General features: G+C 41.2%; 2 protein-coding genes across 2 annotated transcripts in view; both read right to left on the bottom strand.

The window, feature by feature from the left end:
* The window catches only part of ICOS (inducible T cell costimulator), a 73,156-nt gene extending 65,726 nt beyond the window's left edge, over positions 1 to 7,430 (bottom strand). Inside the window, exon 1 of the mRNA XM_035710892.2 lies at positions 7,253 to 7,430. The gene's annotated coding sequence lies outside the window, so the exon portion shown is untranslated. The remainder of the gene's footprint in view (positions 1 to 7,252) is intronic.
* A 10,211-nt stretch (positions 7,431 to 17,641) lies between these two features.
* CTLA4 (cytotoxic T-lymphocyte associated protein 4) lies at positions 17,642 to 23,992 on the bottom strand. The gene is made up of 4 exons (XM_025442104.3): positions 23,703 to 23,992; positions 20,677 to 21,024; positions 20,095 to 20,204; positions 17,642 to 18,847 (listed from the first exon to the last, which is right to left on the bottom strand). Exons 1-4 carry the CDS (start codon positions 23,809 to 23,811, stop codon positions 18,743 to 18,745), a joined length of 672 nt encoding a protein of 223 aa, XP_025297889.1. The 5' UTR covers positions 23,812 to 23,992; the 3' UTR covers positions 17,642 to 18,742.
* Between the last annotated feature and the right edge of the window lie 445 nt (positions 23,993 to 24,437).

Genomic DNA, 24,437 nt, shown 5'->3' with positions numbered 1-24,437 from the left:
TTTTGGCAGCCAGATCATCATTGTGTTCATATCTGGAATCATATCAACAGCTGGAGCTGCAGCAGCCACTGGCTACAATTTCTCTCTCTCTCTCTCTCTCCCTCTCCCTCTCCCTCTCAGTTCTACTTCTAGTTCTCAGGCCAACAGGATAGGCCCACTGGGACCAGTGAGCCATCTGGCCATGCAGCTGGCCTGGACTTCTGAGCCTGAGAACATAATGGTGATTCACTGTGTGCAATCCAAGTCCTTAGATGACATCTTCAGTTCCTGGAAATAAACTGCCAGGAACAGTTAGTTATATTGGCAAAGAGTTTTGTCTTGAAACCCACAAAAATAGTGTTGTATTGGCATTGATAAAGATGTGCTTTTTCAGTTTGTTCTTCTCCTTAGAATAAACTAATTTTTGTGATATATAAGAATGTTCTGGAGAACACAAAAAACAAGGACCCCAAAGGCTTGGGTTTAGTTCCATTCTTGTCATAGAACTAAATATAGATTAGACAATTTGGGGAAAATGTTATAAACGTTCCATCCTTTAGAAAATTGAATGATAAAACTGTATGATCTCCAACCATCTTTCTTAGAACAACTGACTCAGAGTATCAGTGCTATCTTCACTAAGTAGGAGGAGAAATGACTTTAGAAAAATGTTATCTCTCTTCTTTCTAACTGTATCCATTTCCTCCCAAAAGGTATCCTACTTTCCCAGTTATCCCACAGGCGATTTGATTATTGCCCACTATTTTTTTGGAACCATCCAATCCTAAACAATTGGAACGTGTCAGAGAAAAAGGCAGAACTACTCCCATTAGTCTTTCTGCCTTTTTCTAACAAAAGACCTCAGGGAAAAAGAGGCTTAAAAAAGAGCCTGAACAGAGGATTTCCCCCAACCCTAAGAGACTCCCCCAGGGGTCAGGGGGAGAAAGAGGTAGGTGGGGGTGGGGGGGCGGTGGTAGTGGGTACCTAATACTTCACTCCCTGGTGCCACCACCTGGAAAGCAGCAAGACAGCAGAGAAGAAAGGGAACGTCCACAATAGCCAAACTGTGGAAGGAGCCTCGGGGTCCATCGAAAGATGAATGGATAAAGAAGATGTGGTCTATGTATACAACGGAATATTCCTCAGCCATTAGAAACGACAAATACCCACCATTTGCTTCGACGTGGATGGAACTGGAGGGTATTATGCTGAGTGAAGTAAGTCAATCGGAGAAGGACAAACATTATATGGTCTCATTCATTTGGGGAATATAAAAAATAGTGAAAGGGAATAAAGGGGAAAGGAGAAAAAATGAGTGGGAAATATCAGAAAGGGAGACAGAACATGAGAGACTCCTAACTCTGGGAAACGAACTAGGGGTGGTGGAAGGGGAGGTGGGTGGGGGGTGGGGGTGACTGGGTGATGGGCACTGGGGTGGGCACTTGACGGGATGAGCCCTGGGTGTTATTCTATATGTTGGCAAATTGAACACCAATAAAAAATAAATTTATAGAAATAAAAAAAAGAAAGGGAATGACTATAGAGTGCACACAGGCCAAAGGGACCAGGGACAGCCTCACCCAAGATACCCCTACCCCAGGCTGAGCATAGGGATGGCTGGGAGCCACTCTTCCTAAAGGGTGAAGAAGACAGAAGCAATGGAATTGGACAGATGTGGGAGAACCTGATGACAGCTTACCCCAGTGTCTTAACATTACAAGATCCAAAAGTGTGACACAATCCTGGGGAGAGATGGGGAAACCCCAGGAAGGACTGAGGTTAATATTTCTTTCCACTAGCCTAGCAGAATGAAGCTTGTAGTCATAAATCAAAATCTGAAATTGAGTTACTAAAATGAAGAAAATGAAGTGAAATATACATTATCCCTCCCTAAGATTCATAGCTGCTCTACATCCATAGGGTGTTGTGTTGTATTGCCATGTACAAGCATCTCCAGTAGGAATTTACCAAAATACTGGGGAGTTCAATGATTACTCATGACGTATTTCTTGTGAATTAGACATCCTTGAAGGACCTAGAGTGATGCATGGCATACAGGAGATTCTATGAATATTTCTTGCTAGCTAGCTAGTTGTCTAAATGTCCAGCATACTTAATGAAGCACTGACACAACTCCCTTCTTTTATCTTATTGTGCTAATTTGAATACAGAAAGAAAGAAAACCATTCAAATCAGTAAAATGTGATCTAAGAGTAGGCCATTAATAATACTTTTTCCAGATTCATTTCCTCAGATTATCCCAAAGATCTAGCCTGCAAGAATTCAATCATTTTCACCAGAGAGCTGACCTGGAAGGCAGACAGTTGATATATGTGGTTTTACAGGAACTAAAAGCATTAATAGTTTTGACACTTTAGGACCACTGCGAAATCTGGGATGCTGTATTTTGAAATGAGAAGTTCACCCTTGGTAGCTGTGTTATAACAAGGCATGCCCAGGTGTTAACCGAATTTGAAAATTGCTTTTCAAGAGTACTAGGTCTTCATTATTTTTTGCATTATAGTTCATAGTGCTAAAAGTACTCCTGAGTTTCTCCTTTTTTATACAATTATTGTTGTATTTTAAACAATAGCTGAATAATAACCACCTCCCTACTGGAAGTTCAGGATAAACCCTAGGAAAGGCATCAGACACCTTCTGAATGGCAGCCGTTTGGATTGTCTGTTGCTGCAGAGGGTTCTCTTCTCCTGGCTAAGACCCACTTTCAAACGACAGCTTCTACATCTCTTCTTATCTGAAAGTGACATGATTTCACATTTCAAATATTTAACAGTCACTGCCTCAAAGAACCAACTCACTACTCACAAATTCTGTTTTGTTGCTTTCTTTATTTTAGAATACATGTTTTTTAATGGGGCTTGGAACATGAAGTATAAAGAAAGAAAAAAGGAAAGAGACATGATTTTAATACTCAATCACAAATGGCCGGGTTGTGATGCTAGGTCTTAGTTCAGTATCAATCCTAATGAGGTTGTCTTTCTTACTGAAGTTTTAAGTCCTAGCTGTATTTAGCTCCCTGCACAGATGATTTTACTGGTTTCTGTGTACATTAAACCCAAAGCAAAAAGAATGAAGCAGTGCAATCAGTTTTGACTCTCCACTCCACTCCTAGAAGAATGCAAAGAAAAAGTTGTGCAGAAGCTAAATGACCAACAAGAACCTCCTGCCTCTAAATTTCAAAGACAGCAACAAGAAAAGAAGTCACGGATCCAAGTTTATCTAACAAATCAGAAATAGGTTCTGACTTTGGGACAAGGATAGGAATGCCCTCAGACTACCTAGTGTAGATTCTCTTCCACAAGCTTAGTTAGGTCATTTGAAATCAGTTGCCCCGTCTCTGAAAGAGTCCTTTTTCCCTTAATGCCCACGCAATCACACAGATCTTAGGTGTCTCTGTGATGCCACTGCTCCAATTCTGATCTTACAAGTGAAGGTAATAAAAGTTCCTACCTCATCATATGAAAATTAAATAATTCAATGTTAAGTATTTAAAACCATTTTGGTTCATAGCTAGTACTAAATATTTATAAATCTTTATCCCTGAAGACTCTCATGAGTTTTTCTTAAACACACACAAATATAAAAATATCACTCGCCAGTATTACAGAAATGCCATTTTCCTTTTTTTTTTTTTTTTAAAGATTTCCTTTATTTATTCATGAGAGAAACAGAGAGAGAGAGAGGCAGAGACACAGGCAGAGGGAGAAGCAGGCTCCATGCAGGGAGCCCGATGGTGGGACTCGATCCCTGGTCTCCAGGATCAGGCTCTGGACTGAAGGTGGCGCTAAACTGCTGAGCCACCGGGGCTGCCCAGAAATGCCATTTTCAATGGATATAATCATGATTGCTCTAGAACCTGTAGGTTAATTACATGTTCTTTGTCAGTCTTCTCTTAGTGTTATGAGTTCACCATCATTTTCCCTGAAGTTTCTTGGACAGAGCAGCCTTTATGATCACCATTTCACTTACTGTTTCTTTATCAGTCAACAGGAAATTCATAGGTATAACAATCGAATGTAAGCTTACCCCCATTGACCCAGAAGTCATCCCCCCATTCTCAGTCTGAGAAAGTCCTATCTGCCAACCTACCAGCAACAGGAGAAAATGCTGACTCTGCAGCTGGACAGAGACCATTTGAGGCTCTTCGACTAGATGCATAATCAATGAGAAGGTGGCTGAAGACTTTTCAAGTGTAGCTTTGCTGGTAGAAGCTGTTCCAGGAAATCTCAATGCATGGCTAAATCTCAGTAAAACTAACCAGTGGTCATCTCTTCCCTTCTCTCTCTACCTTCTTCTCTTATACTGAGACTTAAAGCTAAACAGACTACCAGGGGTTATGATAGCAGTAGATTTTTATGGCAAGGAGGCTCTAATTCCCAGTTAGAAATTCTTGTTAGGACCAACAGACTCCCACCCTACTATGTTGTAAGAAAATGACCAGTAAATTCTATGTGTGGTTAATAATATTATAGATAATATGGTGGCAATAAGTGGTACCAAACAAATTCCTCATTTTCCCAACCCTAGCCTAGCAAAAGCATGAAGTATCTCCAATTATACATGGATCTTTGAATGAGAAAAGCCATAAAACCATACGATGGATCATCAAATGCACGTGCACACACAAAGGAATCCATGACTTTTCTCTGAATCCTGAATCTGAAATCCTTTTGCTAATTCTTGACAAATGGGCCAAGTTCAAGCTATGCATCCCTTTTAAAAAAAAAACTCACATCTGTTTCTTGTAATTCAGTAAGTGGCAAAATGCCACTCTATTGGTTCTATGCACCTATTGTTTAACTTGGCTCTGTTTTCAGCAGTCTGAATGGTGTTTTCTTAGATGGACAATGTGTTTATTCATGTAGCTGTAGCTGTTCTGTTATTAGAAGTGTGTCTTTGAAACAGACTTTTAATGTCTGGAAGGAAGGAAAACACCCAGACAACCAAAAAATTAAGCATATAACATTTTTTCTTGATATTCTTTGCCCTCTACACAACTATTAAATACATTTTATTCCTCAGAACATCTTTATGAAAGATGTAGTTACCAAAAGAGTAAAAGACTACCCCAAAACTGAGTCTAAGTGGATGAGCTCCTATTCTTTATTACTGAAACATTGATAGACCTTTGCATAATGCCTTACCTTTATGGAATACGGAATAATGCTTCTGTTCATCTCCAAACGCTAAAAATGACAAGACTAATCTTCCTGCTCAAAGGAAATTAATCTTTGTTATCATAGTTTTTAGTATAACATCTTCTCATTGAAGTCATCATTTTGTAGTATAGGGAGCCTAAGATTATGAATAGCACTAAGTGAACTTCCTGATGGATTATTTCAACAGAAATAAAGAGGATGGTTGGGTTCACCTGATAAAGGTTCAACATAGGAAAACAGAATGAGAGAAGGGACTTTATAGCTGAATGACTTCAGGCCCTAGTGTTGAATGATTCCATAATAGTAATGTGACTGTGTTTTTAAAAAGTATTGTGGTGACCAGATTTGCTAAGGAGATAACATGAAGGAAAATCTAAGTAATGAGTAAAGCTGCCTGTCAATCATAAAGGAATTCATTAGGGTGAAACAGAAAGAGGTCTCTTGAGAAATGGTTGGCCACAGGGTGCAACACCTCATCAAATTTCTTGCTGGTGAAACCCTCTTGCTTTGCTGAGAAGAGCTCATTTGCTGAGCTTTCACAGATGTAGAAATATGGACTCAGCAGGTTGCAAAGCCAATTGGCAGTTTCAATCGTGTCACTTACAAGAAGAATTCGATAACCAATTCAGAAATGAATTGTGCTCCTTTCCTCTCTTGATGAGCACACCTCACCAAACCCATTCTTACTGTTCCAAGTGTGCGGTCTAATTTGTTGAGAGTCTAATGTGTTGTGGAGCTTATGTATTGAGTTCTTTCCAGAAAGCACAGCTCTGAGGTTTAGAGGTGGGGAAGAGGGGGGAAAGAAGAGCATTACTTTAAAAATCACATGACTTTCCTTTCATTCAATAATAAAAATTAACATTCTAGCAAGAAGATACTGTGATTATAACCTGTGTTTACTACATTTTACTTGTTTTAAACCTTACCAGACAACATATTAACATTTACATTCTTTTGCAAATATATCACAGGAATAATACTACCATAAAATAAAGCTGAAAACAGATTGAACAACAAAAACATTCCAGAAGACGGTCTAGGCCTAATATGGCTCTGTTGCTAAACTAAGTTAATTAATATCCCTAAACCTTGACCTTCCTGTCTAAATAAGTCATGACCAGTCTGACACTACCTACTTCTTAGAGCAGTTATGATGGTCAAAGGAACTACCATTTCCTTCACTACTACATTTCAGCAATGTATATAAAAATGCTTTCAGAACAGATGTATTCTTCAAATGGGCAATATTGAGAAAATTCACACCTGGAGAAGTTAAATGAATTGTATGAAACTGGCAGCTAATTAGTGCTGGGGTTCTGGGACTCAGAGCTAGTTGTCTTTGTTACTTAGCAGTATTTCCTCCCTAGATGCTGTTACCTTTGCAATTTCACCTTTTGAACCAATCATGAAACCAAGATAGCAATTTAAAAGACATGCTTTAGGAATAAGCACTATATTCAGGCCTTTACCACCCAAAAGGACTGAAAGAGTTTAACATCAAAATATAAAGCAAATCTATTCAAGCGGTCCTCTAAAATAGCTGAATATTTTCCTTTGAAACCAGCATTTGGGAAACACCTAGACACTGCCCTAGGTTGTCCCTCTGTGAGTGACATACTCCTCCCCAAGTCATCCACCAAGGAGGCATGTAGGTTTCTGCCCATGTCCGGCTCTACATAACCCCTCCTCTGGCATGTACCATAAGACAGGTCTGCTTGCAGACACTTGAGGAATCTGTTAATGCAATTTTGTGCTTGAGGCTTGTTCTTTAAAAATGCAGAATTCCAGAATACAACTTACTCTTATATCATTTCCTGAGTAGAAGGTTGCAGGTTGGGACGCCTGGGTGGCTCAGTGGTTGAGCATCTGCCTTTGGCTCAGGGCAGGATCCCAGTTTGAGGATCGAGTCCCACGTCGGGCTCCCTGCATAGAGCCTGCTTCTCCCTCTGCCTATGTTTCTGCCTCTCTCTCTCTCTCTCTCTCTGTCTCTCATGAATAAATAAATAAAATCTTAAAAAAAAAAAAAAAAGAAGGTTGCAGGTTCTTACCTCCAATTCTCTCCAAATGTTTGAGGGTTTCTCTTTAATACTGACCTTAGGTTCATTCAAAGGCTTAGCTCCGTTTTCGTATTCGGTCAGGTACTCATTCCACTAGAGATATTCATTGAAAACCTATTCTTTGCCAGTCACTGTTCAGTGTCCAGTCTGTTATAGTTGAAAAAATGGGCAGTGTGAAAAAATGTTTCAAGATCCTACCATCACCACTGACAAACCCATTAATGACACACAAATCCCTGACCATTGCAATCTATGTCTAAGGTTATACTCATAAATTAGCCAAGCTGCAACTTGTTCAACATAGTTCATATCCAGGGCACAGGGACTTGAGATGTTCCTTCATATGAATGAGGACTGCACCTTAATTCTTTACCTACAGGCTTTTAACAAAGGGAGGAAAGAAGAAAAAAGAAATTAACCTTTGTATAAGCCATTTTCCATCTCCAATCTGCCTTTGAGTCTCTATTCTCTTAAGTTTCTCTTTTAAGTTACTGAGCCAAATCAAATCACAGCACCCAGGTCTGATTTGTACAGTGACAAGGTACTCTGGGGGATTGCCTTGCACTTCCTACAAATCATGCACTGTGTATATCCCCCAGATTTACTCAATTTGAGCAACATCATGTACTGCTTACTCATCCCTGAGTCTTTTTGCTGATGTACTCACACACAGCCAGGCATTTATCACCTGACATTTCAATCATTTATTTTTCCTCCCAAATGTGCTTCTCTACACTTGTTCTTGATTGAAATTCATCTTGTTTGTATCTGAAAGCCTCTGCAGTTTATCAAGGTTACTCTGAATTCTAATGCTAGTTCTATAAGCTCTCCAAAGGGAACTTGGAGATAGTCTGATCAACTCCCATGGAGATCTACAAGGACATTTCCAAGGATATATGATGTATCAGTTAAGATCTTAGCACTAAAGAAAATTCACTTCTGATGGTTCAGCTAAGGAAACTGGAATAAAGGGAGTACTTACAGAGTTGCGGACAGAATTAAGGGAAAACAGCGGATATCCCCAGCAGCCAGCAACAGTAAAAATTCTTTACTTTCCCTAGAGCTTACAGAAAAAAGGAAAAAAATAGTGACCAGAGTTCAGTGAGAGCAAGAAACAAAGAGGAGCCACCCAACCAGAGCTGTAGTCCAGGAAGGACACAACTCTATCCTAGATGCTGTGTCAAAGCAGGGATGACTGGAAGAAATACCCCAGTCACCCCCATCACCTTCTGATGCCTTCCACTAGCTAAAAGCCAGAGAGCAAGGAATGCAGGTGATGTGATCCATTCATGTCAGCTTCTCCCCACATAGCAAAGCAGGGAGCATAGAGGATAGATCTGGAGAAGAACTAACTAATGGATATAGTTAATTCAATCACCCAACATTGCCATTAAAATGAGCATCTCCATTTAAACCAGTATATATCTTATTTGCCTAACAAATATTTGCTGAAGGGAAAGGAAGGAAAGATAAAAGAAAACAAACAGGAAAACTACAGAACTGTCCCGTACCAGGCACTGCACCAAGTATTTTGAAGGTCATAAAGAGATAATAAAAGCACGCTGTAGCAACATACGTACTAGGTATATCACTACATAATATAGTGTTTAGCCTATGCCAGGACCATTCTAAGCACTTTATATATACCAACTCATTGAATCTGCAACCTTGTTCTATAAGTGAGGAAACAGGGACATTCAGTATTGAGTAGGATTGGCCCAGTTGCCTGGCAGCAGAGCCTGTACTTTCACCACTGCTCCACACTGCCTCTATGCGGTAAAAGAAATCCCTGAGAGAATTCATTATATATTTGGGGAGATAGGAATATTAATGTACGAAAACTTAATTACATGAGCTAACCAACAATTACATCATAAATTACATCAGTACAAAACAGCACAAGAATGAGTTCTAGGGATAGGGGTTCAGCTGGGGCTGGAGCAACCTGGTGACTATTAAACAGCACCTAACCCTGAAATGGCTTCCAGCGACTGTAAACCTGCTGGGGCAGAGCCAAGAGCAGAACCTGGGCCTCCCAGCTCCCCTTGCCCTTGACAATTTGCCTTTTGGGCCTCCATAAACATTTCCTTGGGAACAGGACTCCAAAGTACAGATGTGGTTCTTCACTCCACAGGACCCCAGGAGGTCACCCTTAGCCAGCTTCTCATTTCCAGACCACAATAAGTTGATATGCTCTTTTCTTGAATGAAGCAATTTTTCTTCACTCATCTTCATGATTCTGTGGAAAAACCAGTGACTGGTATTTTTAAGGGACTGAACACAGACTTGTAAATCTAGGTACAGAACAACATTCAAACAACAGAATATAAGCAAAGTTAGGCTAACCTTGTACATTACACATTTGTCTCTATCATCAGTTTTGAATATAAGTTAGACTTACAGTGGATGATTATGTTTACTTTCTTAGAAACATGCAGTACTTAATACAAATATTAACAGAGAGGTCTTTTTGTTCAAGGACAAAGCAAAGGATTTTCTTTACATTGCACGTGCATTTTGACCTTGAAGAGACATCACATTTGGTCTTAGGATATTGCTGTGTGGTTTTCAATTAGGTTTCTATTATGTTCTGCAAACAGAAAAACCAGCATTTATCTAATTTAATACTATAAATCTCCACATACGGTCACAGACTATTGTAGAGTTCTGTGGATAAAAATTTTGCCACATGTTTTCCAACTCATGACTTTAAATTGTGTTTCTACCACGTTCTTTTTTATTAAACATTTCCATTGAGTTTTTTTTCCAGAGAGTGTGATTATAAAATAATTCTTCAGTTTCACTAGGCATAAACACAACTGATTTGCAAAAATTTGAAGGCTAGGCAGCCAATTAGAGATAGTTCAGCTGTGACTGAATAAAGGTATTAGGATGATTATCAGAAGTCAAATTCATCCAAACTTCTTTGATCCCAGTGTATATAATACACCAACAGAGATGTATTTCTGAGGGTGGAGCTGGGAACTCCACTTCCAGAGCAGCCATGAAATTGATCATAGGTCTGTCTAGGCTCACAAAGGCAGCTTTGTTCTCCTAAACCAGTGCCAAGGTGCTGAAAGGAACACCTTGAACTGACTTGAATTCAAATCCATCTCCGCCACTTGTTGTGATGAAATACTGGGCAAGTTATTTGGAAAAAGTGGAAATCATATAAAGTTGAGGTAGACAGATGTAAGAAGGAATCTCTCCCACTGCTCCCTCTGAGCTCAATCTGGAGAAGACACAAGTGTTGATACTGAAGAGAGGTGAGAGCTAATGGGGAAGGACTAGTATGGTGATGGTGAAGCCAGGGTTTAGGAAGGCTTTACAGAGGAAGGAACATTGGAGCTGGGTCTTAGAAAAGGGAGAAGAGGCTACAAACCCTGGGATTATCATTGACGTTTTGAGCGCCATGTGTCATGACTGTGATTGCCGTGGGAAACTGTGCTGAAAAGCATTCAGCAGTGTAGGGTTAATCCCAGACCTAATCTATGGCCATTCTTCCAGGCAGAATATTCCACAAGAATGTGGTCTTCCTTGATTTATGAAGTTCAACTGCACTCTGGCCCCAGTTTGCCTGCCCAGCATGCCAGTTCTCCCTGACACCCTTCCTAGCCCTCCACCCCCAGCCTTGGGATCTTGATCTCTCTGCTACCAAATGGCTGTAGGAATCTTACTGTGAACGAACTGACCCTCCAGAACAGCCATGACCATCTGGCTTTGGATATTTCCTACCATATCACATTGTGCTATGGCACTCGCCTGCCAAGTTAGCTTCCATGGGGAGTGACACCTGCCTGAATGAAGCCTGCACCCATCACAAGTCTCAGATGCAGTCCATAGGAGAGCTGTCTGCTCAGCCAGGAGACAGTCCCTCGATCAGGTCTATATCCCCAACCCCCTGCCCCACCCAATGCCCTGATCCTTTCCCTTCCCCTCCAGCCAATGTTGATGAGGATCCAGTGGCCCTGCCTTGAGCTAATCCGCAATATGATCCAATAAAATGTCCTTTGCCTGGCTCTGAACCCAAGTCTACATATAGGAAGAAAAATCATGCTAATCTCCCTTTCTATCATTATGCCCTTGTGGAACACTAGCACTGAATGCTCTGGAAGCCCATACAGCAAATCTAATTCCTCTTTCATATAATAGCCCTTCACATCTTGAACACATGTCTCATGCCCTCCTTGAACCTTGTCTTCAAGCACAAATTACAAACACTATAAACACTCAAATTGGCACAAGTACAGTCATGATACTTAGCTTTGTATAGGCTTAAAGCACTTAGCAGTTCCTTTGTGATACTCTCCGACACTGCTCTCCCATAACAAGCTTTCACCTCTGTGCAGTGCCTATTCCCACACCACACACACCTGCCTCCATCACCATCCATCCAGAGTAGAACCATTGCCCTTAATATCACTCCTGGCAAGAAAAGTCTTTTTCTGTTTCGGGGCTCAGGCTTTCGCACACACTGACCTCTGGTAGAAATTATGTAGCCACCTCCATCACAATCGTGGCTAGACAGTGCCCTTGTTCTGACCTGAGCTTCTCTCAATCTTCCATGTGGCCTGTGGCTTTGGGCCTTGCACTATAATTTTGGCCCCAGATTATTGGCCCACTTCATTTGCCATCTGGTTTGGGGTGGAGGGGATCCTTAGGCCTCTGTCTGTTGTTTTTCTCAAGGGACTTGTTGCTATTTTCCAGCATCCCTCAACCTCAACTCAGAGACTCTCCTTTCTCTTTACTCCCACCCCCAACCTCCCCTTCTGTTCCAGGCTGATTAGTATTCTTTCACAAACTAGCCCCATTCCAAGGGTCATAGAGATACATAGTAGGTATCTACTATGTAGGTCCTACTGACTTGCACTGGTCATTACTTTCTATTACCAGCCTGTTTTGAATGCAGAATTGACCCCATTTGCAGGGAGCACACTACAGGTGCATGAGGATCAACTCTTCTCATGGGCTGTATGAATGAATGGTTCCCACCATCTCCCATTTCCGAGCGAGAAGCTATAATACCTGAAACCAGCCAGCTGTGTCGCTACACTTAACTTCAGTGCTGGTGAATGGGAAATTAGCTACTGTTACAACTGTGGCTTGAAACTACAGGTCCAGTGTTAAATGTCTTCGACTTCCTGTTTTCCTCTCACTCTGATTACAACTCAACTGCTACAGCTAATCTCATAATGATCACCTCCCAAAAACCTTTTACAACATTCGTCCAAAGAGTATTTACTCATTCTAACACTTATTTGTAGCCCCCAAGATACATGCTTTACTCACCTACCTCTCAATCCCCACTCACTTGCCATTCTGTCCCTTTCCTTTTATACCCCCAGAATTAAGGTATGGTTGTTTGAAAGTGGACTTTGGAATTCAACATCATTTCTGATCCTGACTCTGCCACTTACTAGCATGTGGCTTTGGGCAAATAATAAAACCTTTATGAACCTCAATTTTCTCATCTGTAAAATGAGGATGATGGCAATACCTCTTCTGCAGGGACACTGTGAGAATCACTTTAGCTGATGTATCCCCTATGCAGTATGAAAGTTGGTTTCTTTTCCCTCTTCACTCAGAATAAGGACCTTATGAACCATATCCACCACGGGCAGCTTTCTCAACAGGAGAGCAATACTAAAGAATGCTGCTCTTCGTTCACAAATCCAAACTTCCTGTCTTCGAAGTCCAGTCATGGTTAGTGGTAACTTTGATGTGTCAGAGGGAAAAAAAAAAGTTTCTAGGAAGCTAGAAACTTTGTCTGCATTTCAAGTTAACTTGAAGGAAAGCAAGACTCATTTTCAACAAGTTGGAAAAAAATAAGCTAAAGTGGGATGACTGCAGCATGGACTAAAGTATTTTCAAGGTGAAGCAAGAAGAAAAAGGAAACATCCTTGGAAAAATACTGTTCACGAGAAATCATTTTGTATTGCTTTTTAAAATTTGAAATGGTCTCCTGAAGCATATTTCCTACAATTTCTCCCAGAGAGAGTCTCCTCTTTTTGTTCAAATAGATAATATTCTTTTGTGGGACTAATATCATGTTTTTAAAACACTGTTGGTTGCTATGGCAACCTGATTGTGTGTGATAAAAAAGAGCACATATCATTTCATTGAGTTGTTACATGACTTCCCGCAGAATCTGGAAGCTTTCTCAGCATACTGCTGGTATTGCTGGCAAACTCTTGGCAGTGGTTTGCTTTCTGTTTTCCTCTGCAGCATTCTTCTGTAGGTTTGCTGAGGACAGGCTACATCACCTGAAACTCTCACTAGTGTCCTGGAAAGTTAAGGGAGAGCTAGAAAAGATATACAGCTGACAGCAGGCCAGAAACAATGGTAGTGATCACCCAAAGTGGCTGGGGTGGAGGTGGGAAGAAAAGCAGACTTTCTAGGGTAGCCTGGAATGGTGATATTGCAGGACAGCCCCTGGGTGGAAAGCTTCATAGTGTCACCCACTGCACAGCCCTGATATGAAAATCTAGAGACCTGATTCTCAGCCTTGATCAAACCTAATGTCTCTGAGCCTCGGGATCCCTGGGTGGCGCAGCGGTTTAGCGCCGGCCTTTGGCCCAGGGCGCGATCCTGGAGACCCGGGATCGAGTCCCACATCGGGCTCCCGGTGCATGGAGCCTGCTTCTCCCTCTGCCTATGTCTCTGCCTCTCTCTCTCTCTGTGACTATCATAAAAAATAATAAAATAAAATAAAATAAAATCTTTAAAAAAAAAAAAAAAAAAAAAAAAAATGTCTCTGAGCCTCATTTTCTTATAAAATGTAAAAATAATTCCCAAATCCCTTCTCCAGTCTTAATCGTCTATGATGATAGGCTCCTGAGTTAGACCAGGGCTTCCAAAAATATGATCCAAAGACTTACTGGAGAATTTAAATCCCCAGATCTTGCTTCCAATTTTATAAATGAGAAGCTCTGGATCTGAGGCACCTCAATCTGCATTTTTTTCCAAATACTCCAAATAATTACTGTACACAATAAATGTAAGAATAGCTATACTAGAGTATACCCTGGAAAGCAAAGGTTTTCAAGAAGGGTCTGAATGCCAGACTTCTAACCATATAGACCAGAGGGGGTTGAAATCTCCTAAGAAAAATATTTAGAAAATTAATGGCTGTCCCTTTTGTGGGACCCATTAGCCCCCAGCAACACTGGGTATCAGCCCCCCACACACCCAGGAATGGAACAGGAAAATTAGAAAATGTGTTAGAATGGAAACAGCAGCAACCCTCAGGCTATTCCTGCCCAGAAACTTCTGGGGAGGTCTCCAGAATGTTTTATTCACACCACTTTAGATGTATTAACTTTCTTGCTGATAGGGTTGTCAGATCAAATATAAGACATCCTGTTTTTTGGGTTTTGTGGGGTTTTTTTTGTTTGGGGGTGGCAAGCTGAATTTGGCAAACCTACCTACAACAGACTACTATCCTAACCTGCAGGCAAGGTCACAAAAAGGAGAACGGAAAAAAACCTTACCTCTCTCTCCTTCAACAGGGTATGTCATCTTGCTGGTCAGACTGGATAAAATTGACCTAAGATAAGAAAAAATAAATAAATAAAACAAGGCCCCCAAGGCACCTGAGTCACATATCTAACCAGGTGCAAAAGAGAAGCGAGGCAATTGAAGTAACTTTCCAGAGAAAACCATTTTCTCTTTTGCTTTGAGACCTCCCAAAACAATAACTTAAATTTATAAACTCTTAAACTTCTTAACTGGCTTGGCTCCAATTACAGCACAGTGACATCAACATTTTGCAAGTTCAGTTTCAAGTAAATTGGGTATCCACTGTGAGGGTGGAAGAAGGCTCAGCCTCAGTGTAAAAATATAGTCAGTTTTAGCAACAACCTACGGTTTAAAAAAAAGAGAAAGGGAGTAACAATGAGAATTCATCTCCTTTCCCTTCTCAAAAGAAATTATAAAAGAAAAAAAGATTGGAAGACTGGACTGAGATAAAAGCGAAATGTGTGAAGTAGAGTAGCCAGCTGGAGTCCATATTCCAGAGTCTTGAAGGTTTCAGCCAAGTGATAGACTGACCCACACATAGTTCTGCTGATCAAATAAGCAAGACATTAGACTGAGACCAAGAAAACACAGCCAGATTCTACATAGAAGACAGTCAGTCCCAGGTGTCCTAGCTCCCCAACTTTTCAATACATTATTTGAGCATCTTCTCTGGGCCTAAAGCTGTGATGATTCCTATTTTGGAGGAGTTCCCACTGAATCTAGAGAGAAAAGACATGCACATTTGAAATTATTAGGGATGAAACCAAGTATAGCTATGAAACAGAAGGGGAGAGATCAACGTGGGCTTGAAATGTCAGTGGATCTGATGCTGGATGCAGAATTTGAGATGAGTCTTGTTGGATGTGAAAATGAGGGCTGGAGATATTTGGAGCTGAGGAATAGAGAAACAGAAAGTGGCAGAAATGAGAGTTCCATGTTGGAAGAAGGGAGGTGAGCAGAGATATGTGTTGGGAACTGGTAGGAGTAGAGGCTGACTCAGGCAGCACTAGTCACTCTACCATGTTCCCTTTGTCATCCACATTCCTATCTGGTACCAGTGGTTCCAGAGAGAAGGGTAATGGTGCCCAGCCTTCCTCTCCGTGGTGAACTAAGCCCTATTTAGATGAGTGGGATCTTTGGGCTTCCCTAGGACCCTGGTGCCAGAATTGACAATAATGATGAAGCTTGACATGCCCTGAAAAAGTTGCTCCTCTGATTTGGGAACAGTGATTCTCTCTGATTACTGCAGGTAAAGGATCTATCCTCATAAGAAAATGGGGATCAGAACAGGCTTTCATTTGGTACCCAGAAACTCCCCCACTTGCTTTCTCCTTTTTGAGTGGAAGCCCAAGTCACAGTCATTCTTGCCCTTTTCTTCTGCCACAGGGGAAACTTTTTTAAGCAAGATTATATTTTTTTCAAAATTGATAATGTGGGGATCCCTGGGTGGCTCAACAGTTGAGCACCTGCCTTTGGCCCAGGGCGTGATCCCAGGGTCCCAGGATCGAGTCCCACATCAGGCTCCCTGCACAGAGCCTGCTTCTCTCTCTCTCTCTCTCTCTCATGAATAAATAAATAAAATCTTTTTAAAAAACAAGACAATCAAAACTGATAATGAGTAGAGAGGGCAACGCTTACCTCAATAGCTAATGGTAGAATTTCAGGTAGCAGTAGAGGAGATATTAACCTTATGCAAAGTAGTCCATTGTCTAATGATGTCTGAAAGAAACCTGAGAGGTCCTCTGTCTAAGGCCCTCTCTGTCATTTAAATTTTCCATCAAATATGGAAAAGGATTATCTCTCTAAAGATATTTAAAGAAGTAGAAATAGTATCACACTATCCACTGGGGCTCCTAAATTGTGTGTTTCTTCATGGCTTCTAATCAAAGTCCAAGAGAGCAAGAGGTACAGTCTTCAACATAGTAGGAGCTCCTTCTAGGTAATTGTGATTACTGTATTTTGAAAGACACATTCGTTTTTATTTAAAAAATCTTTATGGAATGCTCACTATGTGCTGTCTCATTTGTTTGTTAGCACCCGCTGGAAAAAAAGGGAGAGAGAGTGCATGTGCACTATAGTGAGCAAGAGGGGCGGGGGCTATCTACCCAGTGATTGTCAAAATTTGATGAGTATAAGAAGCACTGGGAAACTTGTTGGGAGAGCCCCATAACCCAAAGCTTCTGATTCAATGCATCTGAGGTTAGGCACTGGAATCAACATTTTTAGTAAGTGACCCAGTTGATTCAGTTATAGGTGGTCCCTGGCCACACTGAGAATCATTTCACAAGACAATAACAGGATGTAGAGGTCAAGAATATGAAAACTTGAGAGGAAACCAAGTAGACTGAGGCCACACATTGGTTAACCAAGAATCACAGAGGGTTCAGTGGGCCAGGCTCAGGTCTGTCAGCTGATAGCAACACAGGACCATGGGTATATTTTTCTCCCCCATGTGTGAAATAGTCCATTGAGAAGCCGTAAGGGAAAGCTCCTTTTACCATGGAAGCAGATCAAATGGCTGCTAGGAACGTGATTGACAACACAGGAGTTGCCATGGCAACTGCAGGAGTTGAGCTGAGAAATCTGTAGGCAAGAAAGAGGAGATGAAGAATTTGTGCTAGAAAGAATGCTCTGTGACTTCTGAAGGTCTGCTGTTATCTGCAGTAAACCTGCTTTATATTTCAAATAGTTGTGAAGAAACAAAAGGACAGAGGAGGAGTTCAGTTCCTTCCAAAAATGGCTTGCAGGTAATGGCTGGTGGCAGCTGACCCATGAAGCATTATTTGCCTTTTTGTCAATTTGTTCCCAGTATTAATAATAATGGAGACTCCACCAACTGCCGGATGAATCCATTAAAAGCAACCTCAAAGACAATATTCAAATACAAGGAAGATAACAACAACTCTGGAAAATGACCACCACAGATTTTTATTTAATTAAAAATATTATACATGTTGTTGCATTTTCACAGAAAATAGTGAGTTAAAAAAACACCAACAGTGTTTGTTTTCGGAAACCTTCATCACCCTGTTCTGCCACCTGCTGCTGTTTTCTGCCCATGGCATTAACCATGAGCAAGGAATTGGGGCCCTTGTGAAACTAGAGCTTCCTTGAAGTTCATACCTCCAAGACTCCTGGAATGAGCCGTTTACTTGACGATGGTGTTCTATGGAGTTAAATCAGATATACCAGTTTTGACTCCCTTACAAATCTTTGAAAGGAGCTAACATAAAAGCCCAAAGCACATGTCAACACCAATTTAGCCCAACACATCTACAAGAATCAACTATGACCTCATCCAGTTTCCAAGCCAGTTACCAAGTGACCTTGTATTTTACCTGGCGTATTAGTGTCCTGAATCCCTCCATAAAACTTCCCCTGAGCCCCTGGTGGGAAGACACTGCCATATAGTGTTTATATTGAAACCATCAACAAATACACAAAAGCACATGTGGCCCCCATGCATAATACTATCAGATAAAAAAATATATATTGGTACAATACAACCTTTGGAATCACTGGCTAAAATATAGCCATGTGAGTATTTTTAAAGTCTTCACGTGATTTTACATTTATGAAAAATAACATAGCACAAAAATTTAACTTGAAAACGTCACTTCAGCTATAAACTTCTCACATGTAAATACAAAGTGTGTACAATATCATCCTCTCCCTGACTCTCTCTCCTTTGCTTTCTTTGGACCGCACCACTCCCTAACCTATATCCTAGAGCGCATGTCCTAATGCTGCATCCCCATATTGCTCCCAAGTGATACTTTTATGAAAATTGGATCTGATGTGACAGAAACATCCTGGCTCTGTTTTCTTGCACCTTTGCTTTGAATTTGTAGTACACTTCATTTGGGTTCTGCATCCAGCTTTATATTAAAGAGAGATGAAACCCCCCCCAAAATATACAAACAAGTACACATAGCTGGATAGCACAAAGTTAGAATTGCCTCAGCTCCTGGAAATTGGAAAATATTCTTTCTTCTTCATAATGATCTCTCAATTGATGGGAATAAAATAAGGCTGAAATTGCTTTTCACATTCTGGCTCAGTTGGGGGCATTTTCACATAGACCCCTGTGGTAAGAGGGCTTCTTTTCTTTAGCTGCCAAACACAAAAAGAAGCAGTAATTATTATTGAGAAATACAGAAGCTGTCTCTAGCTATAATAGGACTCAACAAATATTGGTCCCCACTCCGTTGGAAAAAAATGAATGCACATGTACAGAATTATAAGCCCCAGGAGATTTTCTTGATTTAGCTTTTATAATTCACTTTAGATAAATCACTCTGTGCTATTGATGGAAAATAGTAATCATTTTCACTGCTGCAAGAGACTTTGAGAAAGCTTTAGAAAGAACACCCAAAATATCGATGGTAAATGACTACATCTTATCTGTGAGGAGAAGAGCTTGATAAGATAATAAACTTCAGTTATTCTGTTCTAGAGCTGTATTTCTCATCTCCACTCCTCCTATACTCTTTATTACTTTTTGTCTGTCTGCCTTAGTTCCCAATTTTTATCACCTCAGTAAATTGAGATTCTAGTCTACTGTTCTTTGTGACAATTTTTAGCAAATGTAGGAAGAATCTACAGCAATAGAACAGTTGAGCAGAGGATCTTGGAATTGAGTTGGGGGAGAGGGGAGGTGGAGGAAGAGGAGAGAGGCAAGGAAGGAGAGTTTGTGGTGAAAAAGACAACCATAGGCAGAGGCGGTTGAAAGGGACCATCAGAAAGAAAGCCTGACAGGATCCCTAACTCCATACCTACATCTCTTCCACAAGCAACTGCAAATAAATAAAAACTGGGCTGGAGGGGAAAGCAAGACTTCCCATTTGAGCAGACTGGATAACAGGAAGCCCCGGCCTGGTGTTGTGTGGACAACTATAGCTTTGATAATGGTGGCACAAGCAGGGTAGCACCAAGAGATGGCTTCCAGGGGAAGTAGAGGGATGTTAAGGGGGAGAATAAAATCCATCCAGGAGGTCTTCTATAGCAGCATTTTGCCCAACCTAATCTTATGTTTCAGAGTTATTAGGTACAATTGTCTTGAAGACAAAGAACAAAACAGCTGCCCTGTGTTATTCAAATGGTTACTCAAACTGAAACCCTGTTCAGAAGCACACAAACATTCAATGTCAAACACACTCATCTAAAATGTTAGTCATCCTGAAACCTCAAAGGCCAATGCCAAGGGTTCTAGTGCGTTCTTTACCACTGTCCTTCCTTTACCACTGTTCTTCATTTATTGCTTCATCTCAAGAAAACTGAACTCAACAGCGTCATTTGGTCAGTCGCTATCACTGAAGGCATCCCCACCCAAAGTGGTATGTTGTCAGCACTGCACTCACCATTTTGCTCAAAGAAACAGCTGTGATAAGAAAGCTATAAAAAAACAAGCCCGAACTGACTGCTGCAAGGATCCAGAGGAGGAAGTCAGAATCTGGGCAAGGTTCAGGATCTGTGACGGAAAACAAAGCAGAAGTTCCTTGAAACACTCTTTAAACTTTAGGGCCCTACTCCCCGTCCCCATTGGTGAGAAAAGGAAGAGGTTCTAGAAGAGCTTCCAACCTTGGTGTCCACCTTTAAATAGTATTGCTAGTTCACAGGTAAGTCTGTCTAATGGGAGTCACTTCCCCAGGAATGTCCTATCAATTGCCCCAAGGCCTTGATAAACTTCACGATGATTATCATTCCAGAATGAGGGCCCCAACCTCTAGTAGAAAAAACACTATCCCCAAACCATTTTATTTTTAGTCAGAATGCTGTTTGGGTTGACACCCATATTAACCAGACTATATGTGGTATGGCAAAGAATTCTTAAAAAGAATTTCCATAATCCTAAAAATGAACCACCTGAAGGAACAAAACTGTATTCATGCAAAGAGGACAGCAAAGCAAAATGGTCAGCTTAGTGATATGGTTTTGCTCACCGATGACATAAATCTGGGTTCCATTTCCCATGCCTACATAGTAGGGTGGTGGGTACATGAGCTCCACCTTGCAGATGTAGAGCCCCGTGTCCATGGCCCTCAACCCTTGGATGGTGAGGTTCACTTTGTTTCCACTGGAGGTGCCGGTGCAGGTAGAATCATCCAGGAAGGCCAACTCATCCTCCACTGTGTATGTCGCGGCACAGACTTCAGTCATCTGGCTGCCAGCCTGCCGCAGCACTGTCACCCGGACCTCGGCTGCGTTGCCTGAAGACCCATATTCACACACGAAGCTAGCAACACCCCGGCTGCTGGCCAGAACCACTGCAGGCTGAGCCACATGCATCCCTAATAAAGGAAAATTAGAGGGAACTCAGCAAATTCATGATCACCCACAACCAGGCTCAAGCAAAATCTCCAGCTAGCAGAAGTTCATCTTTGATGGGTACCCTCCAGCTTCACCTTTAGCGCTTCTCTCCCTTCAACAAGCACTCCTCATCCTTTCCCTCTCCCCGCATCTGTCCCCTCAATCTCTTGGCTATCTTCCAGCTAAACTCCAAAAGGCGTTTTCTTATTGGACAAGAGTTTCCTATAGCAGAAAGAACACTGATGTGACAAACTGAAGGCCTGACCCTCCCATGAAATATGTGATTTGGGGGCAAGTCATGCATCCCCTGTAACCTTCATTTTCCCTCACACACAGTAAGGAGGGTTTGATGATAACAGGGTGCCTTCCACCTCTGGTATTCTAGGGTTATCATAGAATTACAGGAACTATAAAGAGTAGTAGGGGAAAAAATAAATAAATAAATAAATAAATAAATAAATAAATAAATAAATAAAATTTAAAAAGAGTAGTAAGGGAAATTTTAGAGGCTGAAGTATAGAATCTTGCCTTACCCCTCAATGCATACCTCACAAACCTCTGCCTACATTTTCCTTGGCCCTGTACCCCTATCAGCCACAGTGGCTGAACCCTGGATCATTGTGCCAGCTGCCACATTCCCAGGCATTATTATCAGGGGGAGGGATGCTGATAAATGAAGGAAGCCACAGAGCAGGGGGTACCAGGTCGTTTCCTCTGTAGGCTGAGGCAACCCTGCTGCTAACTTCTGTGGGCTTCCCCTGCCACCGCCACCACCTCTTCCGCCACTCTCCCTTCTTCACTCGAACACCTTCATACTCCTTTGTTCTTTCTCCTTCTGGCTTTTACAAGACAAAGGAGGCCAGCTCTCCATTCAAAAAGGCTCGTGTCATCTAAAAAATGATGGCCTCGTGTCAAGTTACCTTCCTGTAACTAACCCCTCTCTAGTCAAGCACACAGTGACACTCAAAACTCGGATGAACCATGTCACTCATTCTGCTCAAACCCTTTGATGCTTTACATACCATTGATTGCAAAAACAAATAAAGTGTTTTTTTTATGTCCTCCATGATCCAATCCCAACCTATCACTCCAGTCTGAGTTTCTAGAGTGTATAAATCACTCTATAGAAATCACTCTATCACTAGTCCTTTCTCCCAAGTACCTGCACTGGACAACATCTGTCCTTGGAAGAGAGAATAGTACGGTAGCAGCCATTGCTAGTGTTAATCCAGCAGCCCTGGCTGGATAGGTAACAGTCTTTTCCCCAAATATCATCCCTGTCTATTAGAGGATCCTTTGAGCATCCTCTGAGCATTCTTCACACTGTTATAATATCATCCCTGTCTATTAGAGGATCCTTTGAGCATCCTCTGAGCATTCTTCACACTGTTATAACTCCATTGCAGTATTTAATCAAGTAAAGTAATAAACTTTTTTGTGCACTAATTACACCTCTTGCAACATCTGCCTTTGGCTTATAAACTCCTGGGAGCCTCCATTAGAACCTGCCCATAAGAGCACTCAATAGTCTTTATTGTATTGATGCTAAGCCTGAAGACCCAAGTATCCTGTCCTCCCCTCAGGCAGTTTCCCAGTTATCACCACTAAATCTGGTCACACTCATTTTTCAATGGGAGAAACTAAGTTACAGGTTGAGATAAATTTTCTACAAAATAAAGATAATTACTTCTAAGAGTATTTAATCTTTACATGCTCAAAACATATAGAATAGGAAAGTGTATATGAATATTTCTTATCTGGTAATAATTTAATCATCAAATATCTTTTGAGCAGCTAAGATATTTCATATAAACTACATGGTTTCTTAACGGAGATGGTCTAGAGAGAGGTAAAGGTTGAAATTCAGTGAGAATGCTCATCATTTATGTCCTATAGCAAACCTGGCATCAACCTCTAAAGAGTTTTATTTCATCTGAAACCTGGGGAATCTGCATCTGAAGTCCACAGATAGGTTAGATGGCAATTAAGTGTCCTACGCCAAACAGACTGATGGCTTTCTTTTTCTTTCTTTCTCCCCTTATTTCTTTTGTTTGTTTGTTTGTTTTACAATTTCAAACTGCTTTTCTTTTTAAGTAATTAGCCAACTATTTTATAGAATTGACTGAGGACCTTAAAACTTTGAACCGGGTAAAGAAGGCTTAAATTTTAAACAAGCGATTCATTTATAAAAGTGAATTAGAAGATCTTAAAATCTTAAATTGGGTAGGAAAGAAACTTAAATGATTCACTTAAATCAATGTTTTGCAAAAAGGAAATTCCTGAGTTCACCCTGATTCCAAACTTAAACACGTGAAGGGCTACGGATACCCTTCCTCTCTTAAGTCACTTAACCTTACAGTATTTTCTTCCAATCTTACAGAAATGTCTGAAATTGCTCATCTCCCAAACCAACTCAGATATATTCATTAAGCTCCTCGTCAATGCCTGGTGCTCCACTATGAGATGTATCTCTGCTTATTTGCTGCTGCCAGCTGTTCCCCGCCTGCCCTAGAATACAGAGCTATCCGAGCTAGGAGACTGGAGTCTTACCTTTGGCTTCTGGCTTGGTTATAAATCACTGTCCTTGACTGCTGAAAGAAATGAAACACAGGTGGGAGAAACACCTCCTCCACCTTCATCCTCCAAAAGCCTCACTCACCTTTGGAGAAGACGGGGATAAAGAGAAGAGAAAACAGAGCAGTGCAGGGCCAGGTCCTAGAAGCCAGGTCCGGCTGAGCCCCATGCCTCCGGAATCCAAAGCCAGCCATGGCTTTATGGAGCAGTGTTCAGGTCTTCAGGAAGCAGAGTGAAACCTTTCAGGATCCTGAAGCTTTGAAATGTGTTTGAACCCACACAGAATCAAGGACTTTATATAGCTGGCTTTGATCCCAGGTATGTACTATACATGTGCACACACAGAAGGCACCTGAATAGAAAGCCTTTTTGTTTTGGTTTTACGAGAAAGGAAGCCGTGGGTTTAGCTGTTACGTCGAAAAGATAACCTCAAACACTCAAAGTAAAACTGAACAAAACAAGCCAATCCATGGATGGAAAATGCACTCAATTTGAAACTGAAGCTTCTTGTTCACTTTGAGGATAAGTGGAGACTTGGAGAATTTCCTGGAGTGCAGGAGTCTTCCTAGGTCCCAATTTGTCCAATTATCTAGGCATCTTTAACCAGCCAATTTACTTCATTCACATCTCCAAAGCTGCTAAGCTGCTGGTCTGAGTCCTTGACCCATGACAGCTTTAGTCCATAGACATCATTAATAAAAGCCCTGCATTCACCATCCCTGGCAGGTTTACAAATAAGAGTTTACTTCTCTAAGCTCCATTTAGCATTTTGTTGAGAGAAAATACCCAAATCACGGGAAATAAATGAATTTGCCTCTGG

The sequence above is a fragment of the Canis lupus genome, chromosome 37 (assembly GCF_003254725.2).
Source record: "Canis lupus dingo isolate Sandy chromosome 37, ASM325472v2, whole genome shotgun sequence".
NCBI classification, from domain to species: Eukaryota; Metazoa; Chordata; class Mammalia; order Carnivora; family Canidae; genus Canis; species Canis lupus.
This window is presented reverse-complemented; position numbering and strand designations above follow the sequence as displayed.